This window comes from Physeter macrocephalus, chromosome 19 (assembly GCF_002837175.3).
Source record: "Physeter macrocephalus isolate SW-GA chromosome 19, ASM283717v5, whole genome shotgun sequence".
Lineage (NCBI taxonomy): Eukaryota > Metazoa > Chordata > Mammalia > Artiodactyla > Physeteridae > Physeter > Physeter macrocephalus.
In genome coordinates this window covers 48,174,816-48,198,509 of record NC_041232.1, presented here as the reverse complement: position 1 = coordinate 48,198,509, position 23,694 = coordinate 48,174,816, and the positions used below count along the sequence as shown (strand labels likewise).

General features: G+C 45.6%; 1 protein-coding gene across 1 annotated transcript; it reads left to right on the top strand.

Annotated features, from left to right (window-relative positions):
* INO80C (INO80 complex subunit C) lies at positions 1–22,060 on the top strand. The gene is made up of 5 exons (XM_007118686.4): positions 1–158; positions 14,920–15,030; positions 15,993–16,104; positions 16,861–16,928; positions 21,695–22,060. Exons 1-5 carry the CDS (start codon positions 3–5, stop codon positions 21,824–21,826), a joined length of 579 nt encoding a protein of 192 aa, XP_007118748.1. The 5' UTR covers positions 1–2; the 3' UTR covers positions 21,827–22,060.
* Positions 22,061–23,694: the final 1,634 nt, after the last annotated feature.

The window sequence follows — 23,694 nt, the reverse complement described above, 5'->3', positions numbered from 1 at the left end:
GAATGGCGGCTCAAATTCCAATTGTGGCCACCACTTCCACCCCGGGGATAGCCCGGAACAGCAAGAAGAGGCCGGCCAGTCCTTTCCACAACGGCAGCAGCGCCGGGGGTTATACCGCCAGTAAGAAGAAAAAGGTGACCGCCTCTGGCTTTGCGCAGGTACGCTGTCACTCCCCTAGTCTGCGCGTTGCCGGGGCGGAGAGCGCGTGCGCCGGGCTGCGGGGCCAGGCACTGGGAGGCGGGGCGCCTCGCGTGGGCGGGGCCCTGCAGTCGTACCTCTTGGGTAAACGCAGGTGTCTGGTGCAAATGAAACATTTTTTCCCCTTAGTTTGCATACGTGGAGTTTGGTTAAAGAATGACCCGCGTTGCATTGTCCATGAGGAGAACTGGGGAGGTGGGGAGGTTGTTATTGCCTTACTAGTAGGGACGCCCCTTCCCGTCGGGGTCGCGATTAGAGCGAGGCTCGGGACTTTTCTTTATGTGAGTTTCAGTCAACCAGAAGTTCTCCTGTCTCACCTTCGTCCATTCTGCAGACATTTACCGAGTGCCTGTGAGGTGCAGAGCGCCCTAATGAACCGTGTGGAGGAACACAAAGATGTATTGATACAGATGATTTCCCTTATCCTCAGAAAAGTGCTTTTTTGACCCTCAGTTTCCCTGTCCCAAAGTGGGTTTGGTCTTACCTCATGTGGTTGTTATGAGGATTCAATGAGATCATGGTCCTAAGCTCTGAGCACAGCAGCGCCTGGCACAGACTTCACAGCATCTGGGCGATCGGGGCTCCGCAATTCCAGCAAGGAATTTTCAGCAGAAGAGTAGCTTGGTTGATGAGTGTTTTTCTTGGCTGCTGCATTTTATTTAAAGCAATGAGACAGCAAAGATGGAGTGTGTTATTTTGTGCTCTCCAACACATGGCGTGGCATCCTCAACCCAGAACGACATTCTAGAGATATTAACTGTCTATGGCTTCCTCCGTCGATAATTGGTAGTGCATTTTTTTCCTTTTAAAATACTTTATTGATGTATGATTTGCATACAGTAAAATGCCCAAATCTTAAGAGTACTGATCAATGACTTTACGTATGTATCCACCGATGTGGCCACCATCCAGATTAAGATAGAGAGCATTTCCAAGAGCCCCAGAATACTTCCTGGTGACCCTTTCCAGTTAGTACTCTCTTCCCTCCCTGCCAGAGGTAACCAGTACTCTGACATCTCTCACCATAGATTGACTTTGCGTTTTTGAGCAGAATATAAATGGAATCATACAGAGCATATTCTCTTGTGTCTGTTTGGATTTCTCTGTGAAAGAATGTTTGTGAGAGTTATTCACTCATTCATGTTATTACCTGTATCAGTACATAGAGTATATTGTGTAGATATACCACAACTAATGGACATTTGAGTTGTTTACAGTTTTTGCTCTTATGCATAAGCTGTTCTCAACATTCCTAAAAATCTGGGTAGATACATGCTTTCATTTCTCTTGGGTAAATGGATAGTAGTGGAATTGCTGGATCATAAGGTAGACACACATTGAACTTAGAAATTGTTAAACAGTATTTCCCAAAGTAGTTGCACTATTGTGCATTCTGAGCAGCAGAGTATGAGAGTTCCAGTTGCTCTACATCCTCAACAATACTTGGCATCAAGTCTTTAATTTTAGCCATTCTGATGGTTGTGTCATGGTATTTCTTTGTTTTAATTTTTGTGTCTCAGATTACTAATGATGTCATCACTATTTAATTTGCTTTTGGCCATTCCGATATCTTCTGTGAAGTGCCTGATTTTTTTCTCATTGTGTTGTTGTTTTTTGTTTTTTTTTTTAAATTGTTAATGTATAGGAGTTCTTTATATATTATTGGTTGGAGTCCTTTGCCAGATATATGCATTGCGAGTACTTTCTCCCAGTATGTGCATGGTGCATGTTGATATCCAGCTGTGCTGAGACCAAGGAATGTAGTCAGTACATACGGGGAGGAATGATTGTTTTGACCCTAAAGGTAGCATTGATCATCAGCTCCTCCACAGCAGGCTTCAGAGAGTGGACGAATGCCTTCAGGATGCTGGGAATTCCCAGTTAACCAGCTTGGTGGAAATCACAACTCTGGTGGTCTTAGAGCTCTCAGTGAGGGGACAGGCTGCCTAGGTACTCCCTGTGGGTCTTCTCCATCTCATCAGCCTCAGCGAGTCCTCAGGCTAGAAAGAGAAGGGCATTCCCTGGAATAGTGAATTCTTTTCTTTGTTCTCCTCTTCCCAGCTGGCATTTAACTGATGAGGTATATAGCCAGTTACCTGACTCCCACCCTCAGCATCTCATGAAGAAGGAAAAAAACTTGACTTCTATCTCCAGAAAGGAGTCTTAGTTGTTGTTTTTTTTTCCTGCTCTAACATAGCATTCCATCCTAGTCCCCTTGTCCACAGCAAATGCAGGCATTTGCGCAATGCTGCCCTGAGGGCTGTCTGGAATCTTCCTGAATTGACCCTTATCTGTGTCCCCTCCTCAGCCTTTCTGTCCCATTTCAGTTGAGCTCAGTCAGCAATAATTTATTTCTGTTATGTCTCCAGCATTATGCTTAAGACATTTCAAGGGATTACAGCTTGTCCCTGCCATCCCAAAATCCTCCCAGGAGGAGAGAATGACCTACACATATTGTATTAGTTTTCTATTGCTGTCATAACAAATGACCACAAATTTAGTAGCTTAAATAACACCTATTTATTAGTTCCTGGTTCTGTAGGTCAGAAGTCCTGGCACAACAAGACTGGTTTGGTTCCCTGCTCAGGGTGTCACCAAGCTGAAATCAAAGAGTTGGCTGGGCTAGTTTGTTGCCTGGATGCTCTGGGGGAAAATCTTTTTTTGAGGCTTATTCAGGTGGTTGGCAGAAATCAGTTCTTTGCAGTGGTAGGGCTGGGGTCCCTGTCTCCTTGCTGTCGATTTGCAACTGTCCACATTCCTAGCCACGTGGCCTCCTCCATCTTTATTTATTTCTTCATTATTATTGGGGTATAGTTGTTTTACAATGTTGTGTTAGTGTCTGCTGTACAATGAAGTGAATCAGCTATATGTATACATATATCCCCTCCCTCTTGGACCTCCCTCCCACCCTCTCCCCTTCCCACGCATCTAGATCACCACAGAGCACCCGGCTGAGCTCCCTGAGCTATACAGTAGGTTCCCAGTAGGTGTCTATTTTACACCTGGTAGTGTATATATGTCAATCCCAATCTCCCAATTCATCCTACCCCTTTCCCCCCACCCCCTGTCCACACTTCCATTCTCTACATCTGCATCTCTATTCCTGCCCCACAAATAGGCTCCTCTGTACCCTTTTTCTAGATTCCACATATATGCCTTAATATACGATCTTTGTTTTTCTCTTTCTGACTTACTTCACTCCGTATGACAGACTCTAGGTCCATCCACATCTCTACAAATGACCCAATTTCATTCCTTTTTATGGCTGAGTAATATTCCATTGTATATATGTACCACATCTTCTTCATTCATGAAGCCAGCTATGGAGAATCTCTTTTGTGTCTAATCTCTCTCACACCTCAAATGTCTCTTTGACTTCTCTTGTCTCTGACTCTGACTCTTTTGAGAGCTTGTGTGATTAGGGCAGGCCCACCAGGATAGTCTCTTGTTTAAGATCAGCTGACTTGAGACCTTAATTATATGTCAAATATAAGATATATATTGCAAATCCCTTAAATATATCTCAGATCCCTTCACAGTGGTACGTACATTAGTGGTGCGTTTGGTTACAAATGGGGAGAAGGTGTGTGTACACCAGAGGCCGGGAATCTTAAGGGCCATCTCTGAATTCTACCTATCACATATCTGAAACAATTAGGAAAATCTCGTCATTTCTAACCATGTCCCAAAGCCGATTATAAGTCTTCTCTGGGATTGGTGCCTTAGTGGTGGGACACAGGAAGATGAGGATTCAGCATAGGTGATGGTCATCAGAGAAGGAGAGGTGGGGAGGGAGAAGAGGTACTAGAGGTGGCCTTTGAGGGGTGGTTGGTTTCGATGGGGAAGGCCTTCCAGAGTCGGCGCTGTGTACATGTATCAGATTGCTCAAGGTTTCATCAGTGAGAAATGAGTGGGTTTTTTTAATATAAATGATTGTAGTTCTTGAGTTAAAAGGGACTTTAGAGATCTTTCAGTATCTAAATTTCAGTAGTTTCTGCTATTTTGTGTCTTACAAAAAAGCAGTGTCTGTAAAACTTTCATGGGATTTAAAAATTTACAAAGGACATTTACATAGACATTAGAGTGCTTTTTGAAATTGGTGAAAATAACTCGATGGATTCTTAAGGTGGGTTTTACTTTCCAGAATGTGCATGCTATTTCTAAAGTAAAATTGAGTGACTAGATGAAATTTAAAGGGCTTTCTGCTTGGAAGTCCTCAGGGGTTGAAGGGAATATTTTTGATCTAAAAGTATTCTGAGCAAAGCATTTATAGATGTCTCCTTTATGTCAGCCCTAGAAAATGGTATTAAATAGTTTAATAGGACTAAAACAAGTTTTATTATTCCATCAAGATGAATCTTTAGTTCAGCAGAAATTATTGGTGTTTATGCTTGCTAAGTTGTACAGATTGTCACAGAATTACAGTTCTGTGTTTGGATTTATATTTTCAGTGTAACTAAATATAGTTATTGATTAATTACATCATAGTCTGGAAAGTGCCATCTCCCATCCATTCTGGTCATGATATTTTGAAAATGATTAGTGTTAACTTGGGTTGGAGAACAGATACACTGTGCTGCGCTAAAGTGAAAGAAGTCATGATAAATAATAATAATATTTATTGGGCATTTAGTGTGTACCAAATGTTGTTCTAGGCACTTTCTAAGTACTATCTCATTTAATTCTCTGTGAATTGTCATTCTACAGGTAAAAAGACAGGAGCATAGAGAGGTTAAGTAACTTTTCCATGGTCACACAGCTAACAAGTCATAGGGTCAGTATTGGGACCCAGACAGACCGTCCAGAGTCCACATTTTTTTTTTCTTGACTGCCTCTCTTAATATCACTCTTACTACTCTCTACCTTAGAAGATGTAATTGGATCTCTAATGTAACCAAATCCAAGGTGCAAAGAAAAGCTTTGGGGGGGAATTTTATTAGCTCAATACAGGGCATTTTAGACTTTCCAAGTGCCTATTCAAGTTAATAAAATCTACAGAGAAACCTAATTGACCTATAGATATTACCTAATAGGCTGATTTGTGATGGTGAAGCAGTTAGCAAAGCATCTAAATAAGTTGAGAGGCAGCAGTTGCTTCTTTCTTCTTCTTTTTTTTTTTTTTGCGGTACGCGGGCCTCCCTCTGTTGTGGCCTCTCCCGTCGCGGAGCACAGGCTCCGGACGCGCAGGCTCAGCGGCCGTGGCTCACGGGCCCAGCCGCTCCGCGGCATGTGGGATCTTCCCCGACCGGGGCGCGAACCCGCGTCCCCTGCATCGGCAGGCGGACTCTCAACCACTGCGCCACCAGGGAAGCCCCTAAAAGTTGCTTCTTTAGAAGGTTAGTGCAGAGTGCAGGTGATGGTAGAATCTTCTGTAATTGGAGGCATCCAGAGAACACTGGACTGATTTGATTTATTCATCTAAAAAATAATCATTCTACCCCACCTTTTAAAAAAATCATGATAATGTTAGTTTTCTTTCTTCTATGTTTAAAGTGGACATAAAACGTCAGCCAGTCTTCTTCCCCCACAATTACTATAATTTGTGTTTTCTACGTGTTGATATAGTTTTTCATAACGTATATTTGGTGTATAACATTGCATGCCCTGCTTGTCCCTTAGCACTGTTTTCTTTTTGTTTGTTTGTTTGTTTGTTTTTGGCTGCACCACACAACATATGGGATGTGGGATCTTAGTTCCACGACCAGGCATCAAACCCGCAGCCCCTGCACTGGAAGCGCAGTCTTAACCACTGGACCGCCAGGGAAGTCCCACTTAGCACTGTTTCTTGACCCTTTCTCTATGTTGATAGTCTTCTCAAGGAATTAAGTGCTCTTATTTAATTGACTTGATTGAATGTTAGGTTGCATCTCAGTTTTTTGGTGTTTCAAGTAACCCTACAGTAACCCTGCAGTTTTAGACTAGGGTCAGGTATTTGAATCTAGACTACTATTAGATAGATGTAACTGGGCATTGGATTCATGAATGATAAGACAGAGGACATTTGTCTCCCTTCTGTGTAACCGCAGGCAGAAGGCCCCCTTTCAGTCTGAGTCAGGGCCCTGCAGGCTGCCAAGGAGACACTAAGTGGTGCATTTGGGCTCTGGTCAGGCGAGCTGAGGCCTTGCTGACTCTGGAGCAGTCCTTTGATGGCGGGCTGTGTTCCTCTTCCTTGGGACTTAATCAGCTCTTTTCATGCTGCAAAGAGGGGACAGCCCGTAGGGCTGGGCGTCATTCCTCTCCTCTGATCTCAGGGCTTTTGTGTCTTGGGGTGGGACAGTTCAGCTCCTAAAGTCTCTTAGTGTTAATAATGGTTTAGTAACGTGGAAACTATACATCATTTCAGATTGTACTTCATTGCAGCCCAGCCTCACAGACTTGATCCTCCCCTTGACGGTACATCTGTCCCTCTCATCCCATCACTAACAGAGCCAGGCGTCCAGCTTGGCTGAAGCCCAGGGGAAGGGAAGAATGAGGGCGCAGTACCATGGAGGGTGGGTTTAAAGAGGAAAGAAAAGCAGAAAACCCCGCTCAGGGCCCAGAGTCGGGTGTTCTTTGGCATCTGGTCAGAGGGAAGCAAGCCTTCACTGTTGCAGAGGCAGCAAGCGGCCCCAGATTGACGTGGCCTAGTTGGTGTCAGGATGGCGTCCTTTCCTGTCCCATCCTCAGCGTGACTCCTCAGCGGGGGTTTGGCCTGCTGACGAGGGAGGAGATGAGGATGGGGTGACCAGACGAACAGGAGGGTTCGGTTCTGGAAGTGAGCACTTGAGCACATCACCCTCACCCGCTTCTTGCTGCTGGAGCGGCTGATGCAGACTCCTGACCCTCTCTTCCCATTGCCTCCTGTCCTCTGTCCGCTGGCATGTCCTCTCCGGGGGGGTGGGGGGGGGTGCCGAGACCTGCCAACCCATGTAGGCTGCAAGGCACCTGCTTTCCTCCGCCGCCTCTGGGGTCACACCCCTGCCCAAGTCCAGCGAGGTGTTCCTGCTGCATCCTCCTGGGTCTCCCGGGGCCTGGGAGCAAACAGCCCACCTCAGAGGATGCCCTTGTTCCCTCCCGGGATTTCACTGTGCACCCGGCGCCTTTGAGCCCCCCACTAGGAGTCAGGGAAGAAGCAGACACAGAGAGGGAGGAACGCAGGCTGTTCTGGCCCACAAGAAAAAGCCGAGGTCCCAGCTGAGGACGGTGGCCTGCAACCCGGGCGTGTCCCATGGGTTGTTCTGGAATCACCATAGGAGGCCTTGGGGCCTGGTTCTTCATTTCCCTCTAGTATCTCCTCTTTGCTTCTGAACAGTTCTGTTTGTTTATTTTCTCCCAGATGGAAACAACGTTATATAAACAGTCATTTTCTTTATGAAATACTCAAATGAAGTTGAAACTTACAGTGGATCTGGCCCCGGGAAACCTCTTTCACCTTCCACCTGTTTTTCCCGAGTTGGCCCTGGCTGGCTTGGCTTTTCTGCTCTGACGTGATGCTCACTGCATAGTTAGGGTTGTTTTTCTCTCCCTTAACTTAGGCCGCCCTGTAGGCCCAGCCTCCTGACAGCCCCCACCTACCGGCCTGCTCCTCTCCGGTGTCTTGCTGTGCCCTTGTGAATTGTCGGATTCCTGGGGAAAACAGCCCCTATCCTTCTTCTGATACTGGCAGGTGGCCTGCTCACCTCACCGGCCTTCCAGCCAGTGGGCCGGGGCTTCCCCCTTCAGCACTGTGCCACCACCTCTTGACAGAGCAGGACCCTGTCACTCTTCTCCATCTGCATGCCAGCCATTGCTTCCTCCCCAGGGCCCGTGGCTCATTCACTGTTAGGTTGGCAGCTGGCTGTGTGCGGGGGAGGGTCTCACATGGCCACTGTATTTTTTTAATCCTCTAAATATTTTACTGTGAATTTCCTAAAACCAAAGGCATTCTCATACATACATAACAGCAGTACAGTGGTCAAATTTAGGGAATGAACATTGAAGCGACACTGATACCTCATATACAGACCTTATTCTCGTCCTTTGTCTGGTCCAGGATCCAGCCTAGGCTCACACTTTGCACTTAGTTGTCATGTCTTTTTAGCCTCCTGTCATGTGGGACAGTTCTTCAGTCTTTATCTTTCATGACCATGACACTTCTGAAGAGCACTGCTCATTGTTTCATAGACTCTTCCTCAGTTCGGGCTTGTCTGATATTTCCTCGTGATTAGATTTGGGTGATACATTTTTGGCAGGAGTAGAGAAGGATGCTGTTCCCTTCTCGGTGCTTCATGTCGTGGAACTTGATGTCGATCCATCCCGTTGGGGATGATGTGCCTGTGAGCACTTAGTAAGTTAGTGTCTGCCAGTTTTCTCCACTATGAAGTTATTATTTTTCTGTTTGTATTAAAGTATCAGTGTCTTGAGACTCTGTATATCCTGTTTCTCTTCACACTTTTTCCAACCACTTTTAGTGTCTGTTGATGGTTCCTGCCTGCAACAGTTGTTATAGTGGTGGTTGCCAAATGGTGATTTTCTAATTCCTTCTTTCCTTCTACGATTATTAGTTAGAATCCTGCTGTGAGCAAGCGCTTTCTCTTCTCTCCCATTTCCTTTGCATTCTTACAATCAGTGTTTGTATTCATCCATTCTCATTTTGTTCTTGGGTTACAATCCATTACTAGCCGTCTTCATTCAGTCTTTCATAAATTTGTTTGTTTATTTGTAACAGCTTTATTGAGATATAATTTGTATACCATAAAATTCACGCCTTTAGAATGTACAGTTCAGTGGTTTATAGTAAATTTACTGAGTTGTGCAACCATCACTACTATCTTATTGTCGAATATTTCCATGACAGCCCAAAGCAACCCCCTACTCATTACCAGTCACTCCCCATTCCCCTGTCCTGCCAGCTCCTGACAACCACTGACCTCTATGAATTTGACTACTTTAGGTACCTCAGATAAGTGGAATCATACAAAATGTGGCTTTTTGTGTCTGGCTTCTTTCAGTTAGCATAATGTATTCAAGGTTTATCCATGTGGTAGCATGTATCAGTACGTCATTCCTTCTTACAGTTGAATAATAATCCATTGTATGGGTAAGCCACAGTTTGTTTATGCATTCATTAGTTGATGGACATTTAGGTTGTTTATGCTTTTGAGCTATTATGAATAATGCTTCTATGACTTTATATATGGTTTTTTGCATAGACATATGTTTTCAATTCTCTTGGGTATATACCTAGGAGTTGAATTTTTGGGTCATATGATAATTCTATGTTTAACATTTTGAGGACCCAGCAGACTGGGTTTTCTTTATTACATCTTTATTGGAGTATAATTGCTCTACAATGTTGTGTTAGTTTCTGCTTTATAACAAAGTGAATCAGCTAAATGTATACATATAGCCCCATATCCCCTTCCTCTTGAGCCTCCCTCCCGCCCTCCCTAACCAACCCCTCTAGGTGGTCACAAAGCACCGAGCTGATCTCCCTGTGCCATGCGGCTGCTTCCCACTATCTATCTATTTTACATTTGGTAGTGTATATATGTCAGTGCTACTCTCTCACTCCGTCCCAGCTTACCCTCTCCCCGCCTGCCCCCCGACCCCCGTGTCCTCAAGTCCGTTCTCTACGTCTGCGTCTTTATTCCTGTCCTGCCCCTAGGTTCATCAGAACCAATTTTTTTTAGATTCCATATATATGTGTTAGCATACGGTATCTGCTTTTCTCTTTCTGACTTACTTCACTCTGTATGACAGACTCTAGGTCCATCCACCTCACTACAAATAACTCAATTTCATTTCTTTTTATGGCTGAGTAATATTCCATTGTCTATATGTGCCACATCTTCTTTATCCATTCATCTCTCGATGGACACTTAGGTTGCTTCCATGCCCTGGCTATTGTAAATAGTGCCAGCAGACTGTTTTTCAAAGTGATTGCACCCTTTTACAATCTCACAAGCAATGTATGAGGGTTCTAGTTTCTCCACATCCTCACCAACACATTATTATGTCCTTGAGTGTAGCCATCCTAGTGGGTGTGAAGTGATATCTCATTGTGGTTTTGATTTCTATTTCCCTACTGACTCATGATGTTGAGCAAACTGTCCAGATTTGGCCAGTGGGAACCTCTTCAAACTGACTCCTATGTCCTTTAATTTACGCCCATCACTTTTTGAGTGCTGTCATGGACTTGAACTGTGTTCCTTCAAGGTTTGTATGTTAAAGTCCCAACCCTCAGTATGCCTCAGAATGTTACTGTATTTAGAAATAATGCCGTTAAAGAGGCAATTAAGGTTAAATGAGGTCATAAGGGTGGAGCCCTAATTCAGTATGCCTGGTGTCCTTATAAGAAGAGGGAGGGCTTCCCTGGTGGCGCAGTGGTTGAGAGTCCGCCTGCCGATGCAGGGGACACGAGTTCGTGCCCCGGCCCGGGAGGATCCCACGTGCCGCGGAGCGGCTGGGCCCCTGAGCCATGGCCGCTGAGCCTGCGCATCCGGAGCCGAAGAGGGAAAGACACAAAAGGGGTGGGGTGGGGTGGGGTGGGGAGGGCGTGTATACAGAGGAAAGGCCATGTGAGGACACAGTGAGAAGATGGCCATCCACAAGCCAAAGAGATAGATCTCATAGAGCACAGACTTGTGGTTGCCGGGGTCGGGGGTGGATGGGTTGGGAGTTTGGGGTTAGCAGGTGCAAACTATTATATATAGAATGGATAAACAAGGTCTTACTGTATAGCACAGAGAACTATACTCAATATCCTGTGATAAACTGTAGTGGAAAAGAATATGAAAAAGAATGTATATATATGTATAATTGAGTCACTTTTCTGTACTGCAGAAATTAACACAACATTGTAAATCAACTATACTTCAATAAAATAAAATTTTAAAAAACAATTTTAAAAAAGAGAGAGAGAGAGACAGGTCTCAGGAAAACCCAACCCTGCTGACACCTTGATCTTGAACTTCTAGTCTCCAGAACTGTAAGAAAATAAGTTTCTGTTATTTAAACCACCCAGTCTGTGGTATTTTGTTAGGCAGCTCTAGCAAACTGATACAAGCGTTTTCTTACTTTCTGGCACCACAAGGCTCATCTTGTACTTTCCTGCCCCAGCCCTGGAATCAGCCATTTCTTCAAAGATTACTAGTTCTTGGAGAACAATATTTAGAAACCAGGATTTATACCTGGTGTCCCTATTGTTTATTGTTCCCAGCCGTCTCCGTGGAAGAGCTAGGAAATGTAGGTGTGTGTGTGTGTAAGCGCCCCCCCATGCTTTGACATCACATAGAATTTAAGAAAATCATGAGGCTAATGATAGTCTATTATATTTACCCCATTTTTTTTTCACTCATTCCATTGTTCCCCTTTTCTTTCTGAAGTTCCCAGTCTTCTGTTATTGTTTTTTTATGTTTTCATAACAGTAGGTGATATCTGGACTTTCCAGTGCCATTGGATATGAGTTTCAGGAAACACTGAGCCTGGATCACTTAATGCCTCTGTATCCATTTCTGTGTTTATCTGTCTGTATATATGTTAGAAACCATGAATTCCTATTGCTAACCTGTGATTTCCATCCAGTAGCACAAGGTTCATTCTAGCCACCCCTCATTCTTTATTTGCCTCATCTTAGAACGTGTGTAGTTTCAGAATTATTAACCGGTACCCTTGTGAGAAACAAACCTACCAATTGTTCCTGTTTCTTTTTGCCTCTAACCTTAGGTTATATGGTCAGAATACTATGTTCACATCACTAACGTTATTTCTCCCTTCCTCCCCTTCAGTGTGGTTGTGTTATTCATTCAAACCTCAGTTAAGTTGGTTTCTTTTTGTTTGTATTCCATTTTCTCTATCTGCTGCCCGATCCTTGTTGGTTGGTTTTATTTATTTGTTTGTTTGTATGTGAAACTTTAACATGGTTCAAAAGGTCAAAACTTTACAAATAACTATACTTGGAGAAGTTTACTCCTCTCTCGTCCTTTCCCATCTCCCCTTCCTCCCACCCTGTTCCCTTGTGCCCTGTAGGTAACCAAGCCCAGTCATTTCTGAATTATCCTTCCTGTGTTTCTTTGGGTTTGGCCACTGCATCCCATCCAGAGACAATTCCTTACAGTGAACTCTGGAGCATACACATCTCAAATACTGATGCTGGCGTGGAGTGACGCTGCATTGTCTTATTCCTTAACTCCAATCAGTTAATCAGTCAGTGATTATTTGGGGCTTACTCTGTGCCAGGCACTGGGTTAGATGCGGGGCACGGAAGACTGGGCCAGATGGTGAAGCAGGTTGTTCTGACCCCCTGTGCCTTCTCACACTTGGAGTCTGTCCCTTCCCTCATCTGCTCACCTCTCTCCTTTGTCTCTCCTTCTTCTGGTCTGTTGTTCCCTGCCTGTTTCACAAAGCTGCTGTTATTTCAGTGACTAACCAAGACTTAAATTCTAACTAAGAATCATGTATCCAATTTATGATATTACTCTTACAAATAGTCAACACTAAATAACATTGACAACTGGCCAGAACTACTCAAGCTAACGTTGGTTACTGATTAAATGTGATGGGAAAAATCAAATCTTCCTCATCAAATTGGGTCTCCCAGGACACGTGTATGTGCAGAAATACTATGACCATGAAGGAAAAATCACAAGGGCAATAAAAAGTTGGTTATGTACAAAATGCTAAATCTAATCTTTGTTGCACAAGTAAAACTGACATGGACTAATCCCAATGGAAATTTTAGTGGAGTATAAATAAAAATGGAAACTCTTTATGCTTACAGAAAATGACTCCATGGATTCTGGACCAGAAAATACAAAATACAGGAGGCGGGGGGAGCAAGAGGGGAGGCTGGAGAGGAGGCCAGGAGGCCAGACTTTGTGCCCAATTCCCAGGGCAGTGGGAAGCACTGATGAGTTGTAAATAGGGGAGTTACGTCAAGTTTACATTTAGAAATGTGTCGCTGAGTGTGCTGTAGAGAACGGAGAGGGCAAGATGTGTGCTTCTGAGGCCCTCCCCTGAACCCCAGAGCTGAGGAAGGGCCAGATAAAGGCGAAGGACTGGGGAGGGAGGGGAGGATAGGAAAAGAGAGAGAGATCTGTGGCTACAGATGGTGGGAAAAGGATGAGAAATTGGAGGCGTCTTAGTTCTTAGAGAGTGGATATCTGAGCTAGGCCTTGGATGGGAGAAAAGTTAGGAAAGACCGTGAAAAGGGGGAGGATAAGGTGAGGGGCAGTCCAGATAGAAGAGGGGTTGTGGGCAGAGGAGAGGAAGTGTGCAGGCCCACAGGAGAGACCCTGGAGAGGAGTCTCGGAAGGTGTGTGAGAAGAAACTGTTCGGGGAACTATTGCAGCAGGGTGGGTGGTTCCTATCTCCCCCACCCCCCAGAACTCTCAAACACTGCTGCTGGGAGTGTAAAAAAGTGCAGCCATTTAGGGAAATGATCTGTCAGTTTCTCATAAAGTTTATTCAGCCTATAACCCATTCCACTAGTAGGTATTTACCCAGGAGAAGTAAAGACACATGTCCACATAAAGACTTGTACAGAATGTTCACAGCAGCTTTATTTATAATAGCTGAAGACTGAAAATGACCCCCATTTCATCAACAATAAAATGGACAGACACATTGTGGCACATCCATACAGCAGAATACCGCTCTGCTGAGTGGTATACAAATTCTGTGAAACAAACTACCAATCTATGCAGTGACATGGACAAACCTCAAAAACTTTATGCTGAGCTAAAGAAGCCGAACACAGCAAACAGTACATGCTGTCTGATTCTGCTCATATAAATTTCTAAAACAGGCCAAAGTAATGTGGTGGAAATCAGAACAGTGGCTGCCTGAGGTTGGAAGGTATTGACTAGGAAGGGGCATGAGGGAACTTTCTGAGATGATGGAAATATTCTGCCTCGTTAGGGACCTGGATTATACAAGTGGAAGCATTTGGCAAAACTCATGAAACCTACACTTAAGATCTGCACATTTCACTGTATATAAATTATATATCAATTAAAAAACAGTTTATTGCGGTCTGGGAAGATTGGAAATAGCATTACAAATCAGAAGTGATTTCTTCCTTTGGCTTGTTTTTTCTTCCTGATTCTTGACTTCAAAGGTTTTTTGTTTTAAAGTGCATTAGCCTGCTTGTCAGGGCACTCTCTGCCGCAGCCAGCTGACCGTGGCCCCCAGCCTGCTCTCCCTTTATTCTCCGTGCTCAGAATGCCCACATCCTGTTGTGCCCTTATGCGTACCAGCTCCATCCTGGGTTCTCCAGCCGATGAGAGCCTTAAAGGGGCTGGACCTTTTTTGTCTTAATGTTTCAAGACACAATTTGACAAGATTGGCAGGAGTAGGGGCCATGTGGTGTCACGGAGATGGTGGGGCCTTTGGAATTGCCTCCACCTGGGTTTGAATCCAGAGGTAATCCCTGTGTGGCCTTGAACCCATATACCTGAGCCTCAGTTTTCTTCCGTGTAAACTGGGGATAATAGCACCCACCTTGTAGTAGTGAGACACCTGTGCTTGGCATGCAGGGGAGCCAGGAAGCCTGGCGGCTGGGGTCCTGGCTGCCTCTGCTGTGTCTTCTGCACAGCGGGTGCTGCTTCCAGGCTCTCCCCCGGTGCAGGCCGCCCGCTGGGACTCTGGGCACACCGTCTCCCCTCGCGTGTCCGGTGCTGTCATCTTACGTCTTGTTGAGAGCTGAGTTAGGAAGCTCAGCTAAAGGACACTGACCTCGTACTATTCTTATTATGTTTTAAGGGTATCAGCGTGGAAGGCGTGAGTGAGAATAAAATGGTGCCCTCTGATTTTAGCACAGGACCTCTTGAAAAAGCTGCCAAACCTTTGCCATTTAAGGATCCCAACTTTGTGGTAAGCATCTAAGGTGTTTTAGAAATAAAAAACCAAACAACTATATCTCGGCCCCTGATCTTGCTGGGCCTGCAGCCCAGGCAGCACTGGTGCCCCGTCTCCATCAGCCCAAGTCACCACCTCCTCCACCGTGGGCTGTTGCAGGAGGGGTAGGGGCAGGTGAAGAAGGCCCTTCCTGTTGACCTCCCAGTGTGCCAATTCCCAAGGATTTTGGTGTCCTTTGTGGAATTCATTAAAGGATACCATTTTGAGAGTGGGTCACTTCCACGATGATTGCTCTCCTTCCTTCTTCAGAAGATTTAGATGAGGCTTGAAATAACGAAAAGAGGAGTGCTTGAGGGGTAGGATAAATTACATGATTCAGATTATACCACTGAAGTTTATTTTTCATTAATTAGCTTTGAAAATACAGCGTTAACAGTGCCTGTAACAGATTTTTGTATTCCTTCCATTTTATTTTGTCATCATCATAAGACAACAAAGAAAAAAACATTTCCAGAAGGCTTGCTGTGCCATGATTGAGGCTTCCTTGGGTTTTTCTGGAGCACCAGTAATTTACAAGGTGGAGACTGGCCCTCAGAAAGGAGTTTGGAGATGTGGTCATGAGTTTAAGTCTAACTTTGTAGTAAATTTATTTTAAAGTAGTGGGAAATTCATGAGTGAATTCCATAAAGTTAGACCCAATAAAGGATGTGATTTTCTATGTGCATATAAAAAAAAAATAACCTTTTGTTTCTTCTCCATCACCAACTAACTCCTATGTTTTGACAATCCAAAAGCTGTGTTTTTTTATAAGTAAGATTAAAGTGTATGGTGTAATACTTTTTTAAAAAGCCTTAGGGTACACTGACTGCTGATTGAATGAGGGGTTTATCACAGTTATGAATATGCATAAATGTCAGATACTGAAATGATCATCTCCACTGATTTCTGTTTCTTCCAATCCATGCTTTCGCCTCGAGCACTCTGGCCATGGTGGTGCAGCGGCTGGCAAGAAGAATAGAACCTGGAAGAACCTGAAACAGATTCTGGCTTCTGAAAGGGCACTGCCATGGCAACTGAACGATCCTAACTGTGAGCTGTCTAGAACCTCCGATGTGTTTATAATGTCAGACTAGGAACTTTCTTATAACAAACCCACATTATTGTGTTTGCATTCATGCAGAAACAATTTTTAGCTTGGGAATTTTACAGTGGCATCCATATTGGGAGATTATGTGTATATTTCCTCATAGCTGTATTCTGTGTTGAATCTGTGTATTTGCGTTGTCATGGATGTGTGGTTTTTAGTGTCACTGTTAACATTTCAATCTGCAGCAGTAGTATGCTGCAGTATTTCCAAATCTGTGTTATATGTTCTGCTCAACTTCCATGGAAAGTACAGGTTCGAACTTCCTTCCATCTCTTGCCCCACTGCACGTCTTTCATAGGGGTGACTCAGACGGGTGACAAGTGAACTAGTCAGTTGCCTGGGTGTGGACATTCCGGTGTCCGGATGCTCAGATCCAATTAGTGGGTTGTTTGGCATCTCATCGCATCAGTCCGTGTAACCGGAGACAGTGAAAGTAGCTTGTGGGCAGATGAGCTTTCCGGTGGTTCTGCTGGAGTGGAGGGTCCCTGGGGACAGGACAGAGCTGGATCTGGAGCCTGCACCTGGTCTATGACATCCTGCATTATCTCCCCAGAGAATTCTCTTGAGTACTGAATCACAAAGTAAAAAGTTCAGGAATATTATCAAGCAGTATTTTAGGAAAAAAAAAAAAGGTGGGGGGGAAGGATCTGAATGTTTTAAAGCCAGTTTAGTTATTTTCTTTTGTTTTTTTTCCCCAGACTTCAGTATTGATGCTCCTCCATCCTTTAAACCAGCTAAGAAGTATTCTGATGTTTCAGGTCTTCTTGTGAGTATAATTACATCTCTATGTCTTACAACATTGAACTGAAAAGGAGATTTCACCGTACTGTCTATTTAGAAAGTGTTGGATATTGACACTGGTCCTGCCAGAGCCCGTGTACTCTGAACAGGTAATGGGTTTGTGCGGAAGCATTCACTCAGTTATTTAAGAGCGGCTGCAACCTGGGGCATCCATGCGGGCAGCCTGGAGCGAGGGTTGCTCCCGAAAGCAGGAGACCTGAGTTAGTTTCCCTTCCTCTGCTTGTTAACTATATGAGAGAACATGAAAGAAACAACAATTTCTCTTTTTTATTGCTGAAGTTTAAAAAAAATCCTGCAATTTAGAGATGATTGTATTGGGTTGGCCAAAAAGTTTGTTTGGGTTTTTCCGTAAGATCTTATGGACAAACCTGAACAAATTTTTTGGCCAACCCAGTACTTAAAAAAAAAAAAAATTTAAACTTCTTTAAAGAGGCACTATGGTAAAGACAGTGATATTCAAATTTATTTTTAAGCATCAGAATCCCTTTTCCATATGAAATCTTTTACAGAATCCCCTGGAACCCACCTGCCCACTGTGACCCCGTGTGGATCTGGTCCTCTGCCCTTCCCCCCACTCCCCACCCCAGGGACCCCTACGGTGCTTCTAGGGAACACAGTTTGAAAACCAGCAGTGCAGTTGGACAAGTGGGACTTGGGTAAGTCCCTGAACCTCAGCGACCCCAGAGAACCTCGTTTCCTTGTTTGCAGAATATGGATGAAGTGTGGAACTTTCCGCTTGCCTTCTTCATCCTTTTTCATTATTATTAAATTTGGAAGATGGGCTTCTTTTCATAACTGTAGAAATAATGAGACACCTCACTTTTTGAAGCTCATATACATCATTTAAATGCTTTACCTTTTTATGAAAATGTGTGACTCCAACTTCTGTAACACACTAAATTAATGATATACAGTTTAGATTGGGAAAGATTTTTTATTATATTTTTGAAAATAATGTTAGTTTTCCTCTCTGAGTTAGTCATATGTTTTAGCTTTTCCTCCAGAGAGCACACTCTTCAGAGTACAACAGACTTGTTAACATAGACCTTAAATATAATGATCCTAAAAAACAGGGAGAGTAGAAGCACTATAAAGTGACGTGTGTGTGTGTCTGTGTGTCTGTGTGTGTCTGTGTTGTGTGTTGGGTTCTTTTTGCGTCCATTCATGGGCATGTATCTTTTTTGAAAGGTCCCCTGAGGGGACTTCCATTTGAGAAAAATATTGTAGTCTTATGCTATCTCTTGTCTACTGCCTGAAAATAGTTGCCTCATATATTTGACCCATTTTAATAGTTGTTTATGGAAGGAGGGCTCATCTGGCACAAGTTATTCTGTTATGGCCCAAAGTGGAAATTTCTCCCTGTACCATTTTGTGCTGAACTTGTAGCAGCCATGGTTTATGGCCAGACTTGGAGGGTGGCCCCTTAGAATGTAGCTTTATCCTCACCACTATCAGGCAGCTCATCTGCTAGTGGAGTGGTTTTCACACATTAGGAGGCATGAAAATCATTTTGAGAAGCATTGTTCCAGGCCCCTTTATGCCATTGGCAAAGGACTTGTCATGTTATACATAACTAACCTCTTGCCCCACTGTGTGTAAGAATTAAGACATTCTGTATAAACAAATAACTCTACCAAATCCTTGAAAGACAATCCCATAGAAGAATCAGCGAAAAGAATATGAATAGACAATTACAAGGAGGAAATACAGATGACCAATGAGCAGATGTTCAATCTCAATGATAATTAGGAAAAAGACTCATCAGGTAGGAAAGAAATGAAGACATTTGGTTATATACTTTGTCACCAACATAGAGAATGGACATCCTCCTACATGGCTGTCTTGAGGTGGGAGTCCCATTGGTACACATTCTCGGGAAAACGATTGGCACTACCTATCGAGACAAAAAGGTAGAGGCCTACGACCTAGCAATTTGCCTTCCAGCCAGCTCCCTAGAGAAATATTGTGTACAAGGAGCTTCATGCAGAAATGCTTATGAGAAAATGTGTTAGCAAAATATTGGAAACAACATAAAGTTCAACCAGTGGGGTAGGGCTGGGGGGTTCATACTATTCTGTGAGCTTGATGTATAGGTAACAACATGGGTAAACTTCCAAGATGTGGTGCAAAGCAAGATAAGTAGCATGGTACCACTTCAGTAAAACTCAATACAGAGTCACAAAAAAATACTGGGCACTTCTCTGGTGTGTTTGTATGTGTGTGTGAGGGTATATATATAAACAAGGTCTGGAAGGGTGCCCACCTAGCAGCACTTTCCTCAGGGGAAGACAAAGGACTTCTGGATGGTAGATGGTAGTAAAAGGAGACTTTAGTCTTATTTGCAATGTTTTCTTTTTTTTAGAGGAGAATATGTTCACCTGTTACTTGTATAAATTAAACTTACATAATTAAAAAATAAAGCCGGGCTCATGTTTACACTGACCCATCTGTTCCAGCCAGTGGCCATTTCCCCTGTGCTGGGGCCTGGCCAGAAGGGATGCAGGGTCACACCTGTGTTTAGCCCTTTTTACAAGGCTGTGGAAAGTACTGCGGCTCTGGGTGAGATGGGCGAGCAGCATATACTGCCTGTCCCCCTGTAACAAGGGAGGCATTAAAGCCGTTTGCTGCCTGCCCTCTGGGCAGGGGGCCTTTGCTTCATTCAGGCTGGAGGGACGGAGCCCAGAGGAGGGCAGACCGCAGGAGTCCAGTTCTTTACTTGTTCTTCTCTGAGGTGTCACCCAACCTCCTTCCCTCTGTTCAGAATACTGGTCCATGCAAGTTTTTGTTTGACCTCTTTGTTGGTGCAACAGTTCTCTGTATTCCGCATTATTTGTTCAGCAGCCTTCTTGGCAGTGAGGCCTGAACTTGGGCGGGCGGGCTTGGCACAGTTTGGTGGTAGGAGTGAGGCAGCCACAGAGATGGAACCAGGCCAGGGCTGGTTCATCCATGGAGGCCCGATGATCAAAGCCAGATGCACATGCCTGCACCCCTGCTCGGAACTGCAGGGCAGCTCCCCTGCCAGTTAGACATCTAACTGCCTCACGGCCAGAAGCCCTCAGAAGGGACCTGCTGCTGTTTTTCTAGTTAAGCCTTCCTTTATATGAGTGGCATGAAAGGAAATGTGGTACAGAAAGGCAATATCTAGATTAAGCCAAAGGATCAAAGTTTTGTTTTATATAGAACTTTAATTAATCTTAGCTTTTTAGGAATAATCTCATTTTCCTGACACACAGACCTCAAATACCTTAGGGAGATCTCCAGTGATGGAACTGAAGACTTTTTAGAGCATGAGAAACCCATGACTAAGTTCCTTTCAGCTTGTTGCTTCTTCACCAAGCCTCCCTCCCTCCTTAGATCACAGCGCGTCTGGGTCCATGCAGAGACGACCAGCACTGGCGCAGACAATCCACACCTGAGCAATTGGCTATTATCTGTCTAGACGTTAATGGCATCTTTTATAATTTCTTAAAGGAGCTCCAAATGACTCATCCTCATGTTTTCTGTTTCAAAATCTGTAGGAGCCATGTGCCTTGAGGTAGACAGTAAGTGAATATTTCCTCCACTCTGCACATGGGGAGAACAGACCAAAAGAGAATTTTGATGTATCAGTGGGAAACAAGTTCTCTTTTCTGTGACTCTCCCCATCGTTCATTTGTTTGTTCATTCACTCATCCCTCATTCATGGTAGCTGAAGGCCCACTGTGCGCTCTGCATCGCACTAGGGGACAGTACAGCCAGGATCCAGTGATAAGCAAGCCACAGGGTTCTCGCCTCGTGGAGACTCACAGCCTAGACTTCAGGCGAAGAGTCACACAGATAATAAACGTAAGAGCAACAGAGATAAGCATTCCACCGGAGATAGGGGTGCTGAGGTGAACGTGAGGATAGGGTCCTGACTGCCTGTGGGGGCAGATAAATCTTCCCCGATGATGCGACTTCGGGGGCTGAGTCCTGAGGGCCGAGCAGGTGGTTACTGGGCAAGGAAAGGGCAAATGGGCAGGACGGGAGGGAGGCGCTTAGAGCCAGGGTGGCTGGAACCGGACGGTGGGGACACGTGGCTGAGGCAGAGGCTCGGAAAGAGGGGCCCAGGCAGGGTCTGAGGAGCTGTGCTGCGGACTTGGGCCATTGAGAGGTTTCATGAGGAAAGACATGATCAGAGCTGCAGGTTGTAAAGATGCCCCTGGCTGCAGGTGTCGGACGGCAGCCCTTTCCAGTGGAGGAGGGTGGGTGGCCAGTCCAGCACTGCAGGGGAGCCCAGGGGAGCCATGGAAGTGACCTGGGGGCGGTAAGGGGGAGCAGGGGAGGAGCACACTGGGAGTAGGTGGCGTGGGGACGGGGTGCCCCCCCCCCCCGCCGCCTTGGGTGACAGATCCGGAGCATTTGTTTGACGCAGGTGGAGTCTGAAGGCCGGGATCAGGGAGGGATGATAGACATAAATTCAGTTTGGACCTGGTAGTTTGCTGGTAGCCCTGAGGCACCAACCAGAAGAGTCCCGGTGTCTGATGTGGTTATTCACCCTTCCTCCTGTCCATACCCTGAAGCCTTTCTCAAGTCTGGGAAGATTAATGTGTCTTTGCCAAAGTGGACGATTTAGCATTCTTGGTGACAGAGTCAGACATGATGAAGACATTTTTCACTTTCAGTAAAGCAGAAAAATAATTTTTATCTTGATCTGAAATCTCAACTCCGACAACAACCTTCTGCCCTTCTCTGTGCCTGTTTCTCACCCAGGCCAGCTACACTGACCCCCAGAGCAAGCTGCGCTTCAGCACCATCGAAGAGTTTTCCTACATTCGGCGGCTGCCGTCCGACGTGGTCACAGGCTATCTGGCCCTGAGGAAGGCCACGAGCATCGTTCCCTGAGCCCGGAGAAACGGAGCATGAAGTGGAAAACTGTTTCAAAGGCAGGCTTTGGACTCAAGATTTTGTTTTATGGAAACAAACTCATTCTGTCAATCTGGAAATGTCAGTGTTGGGCCTTGGAAAGAATGTTTGGCTTTAATTTAAGGAGGTTTTTTTGTTTGCCCTCCAAGTGTGATATTTCCTGTTGAATTAAATTATACTTCAGTTGTTGCCCCAAGTAAAGTTGTTTGACAAGAACATATAAAATCGTGCTTTTAATTTAACCCAAGTAAGTCCTCGAACTTTTGCTTCAAAGCTATGGACTCTTATAACATGTTTAAAGACTCGACAGTGAGTCCTGACAATGAGGCTGAATTAGTCCTGATCCCGGGGACTCCCTCTCTGAGCATGTTCAAATTTGTCCCTGATCAGAATGCTTGGAAGAGGTCCAGAATTAGGGCTGGAGAAGAGAGAACTGAGGAACTCACCCTGTCACACTGGGTCAGTCCTCATTCCGGGCCTTGGCCTCTGAATCAGCCTCTCTTCCCTTCCCAGCCTCCAGAACCAAGAGAGATACGTCTGTTAGTTAAGCCACTGAGTGGTCTGTGGCATTTAGAGCAGCCTGAGCTGACTAAAACAGCAGCCCCGGCCCCTTTCTGGAGGTGTGGGGTATGACCATTGTCACCCCTTCCAAGCAGGATGTCTGTCCTGGTACAGGATGCTGCCTGCTCCAGAACAGGGCCTGCCTCCCATCCTCCGAGAAGAGGAAGCACTCATGGGCCAGGAGAAGGAGACGTACTCCAAGCTTCTCTGAGCCCCATTCCCACAGGTCTCTGGGGGGTGACAGTGGAAGCAGACCCTGGGGCTTCTGGGCCAGAGCTGCCTGTGCTTTGGGTGGGTTAGGCCCCCAGGTGCCTTTGCTTTCTGAGGGAAAGCCCCTTCTGCACCCCTCTGGGCACAGAGAAAGGAAAAACAAAGCCGAGAGTCAGCTGGGGGCCAGCCTGCTGGGCAGGTGGCAGCTGCCGGGAACCTGGCTTTTCCTTTCCTCCGGGTGGGCGCAGCAGCCCCTGTGTCATTCAGCCACTTCCCAGTCGCTGGTGGGGAGAGTGGGAGGGGTGTGGTGTGGCTTCTCCCTCCCCCACGGAAAGGGACTGAGGTGATGGCCAGGAGAGCGAGTACCTTCTCTAAGCCCGTGAGCACTGGAGCCTGCGGCGCGGGGTCCTCAAGCCTCAGTGCTAACAGAGCCACCCGAGGCCCCGCTGTAACACAGACAGGGGCCCATCCCCCAAGGGTCTGATCCAGAGATCGGGGGTGGGGCCTGAGAATTTGCATTTCTAACAAATGATTCTGATGTTGCTGGCCGCAGGAACCGTACTTTGAAACCCACTGCTGACATGGAAGTTCTCTGCAGGACCAGAGGCTGCTTCCTGGGTTCCCACTCTCGCTCCTGCGTCCCCTGCCTGCACTCAGCCTAGGAAACCCCCATGGAGCGAGTGAGTCGAGGGCCCTTCTTGCCTTGCTTCCACCTTCTATGACACAAAGAACACTTGGGGCAGGTGCACTTCTCTTCCGTGAAGACCCCCGTTTGGACCATGCCCCACGATCCTAACCATTTCTAGAAATGGAAATTCTAATCATTTCTAACACTGCTTGCTGGCCGCGACCTCAGTCCTGATTTCAGACTCCGCTGGGCCAGGTGCAGGAGGAAAAAGGATCCCTGCCTGGCACACGGCCACCGGGGGTTCCCACAGACCCCTGCAGGCCTCTCAGGGTTTGAGGGGGGTGGGTGTGCACCACAGCCCTCTGTCAGAGTCGCCTGGGACCTGTTAAAATGCAGATTCCTGGGCCACACCCTACACCTTCTAATCAATGCATGGAGTGGGGCCCAG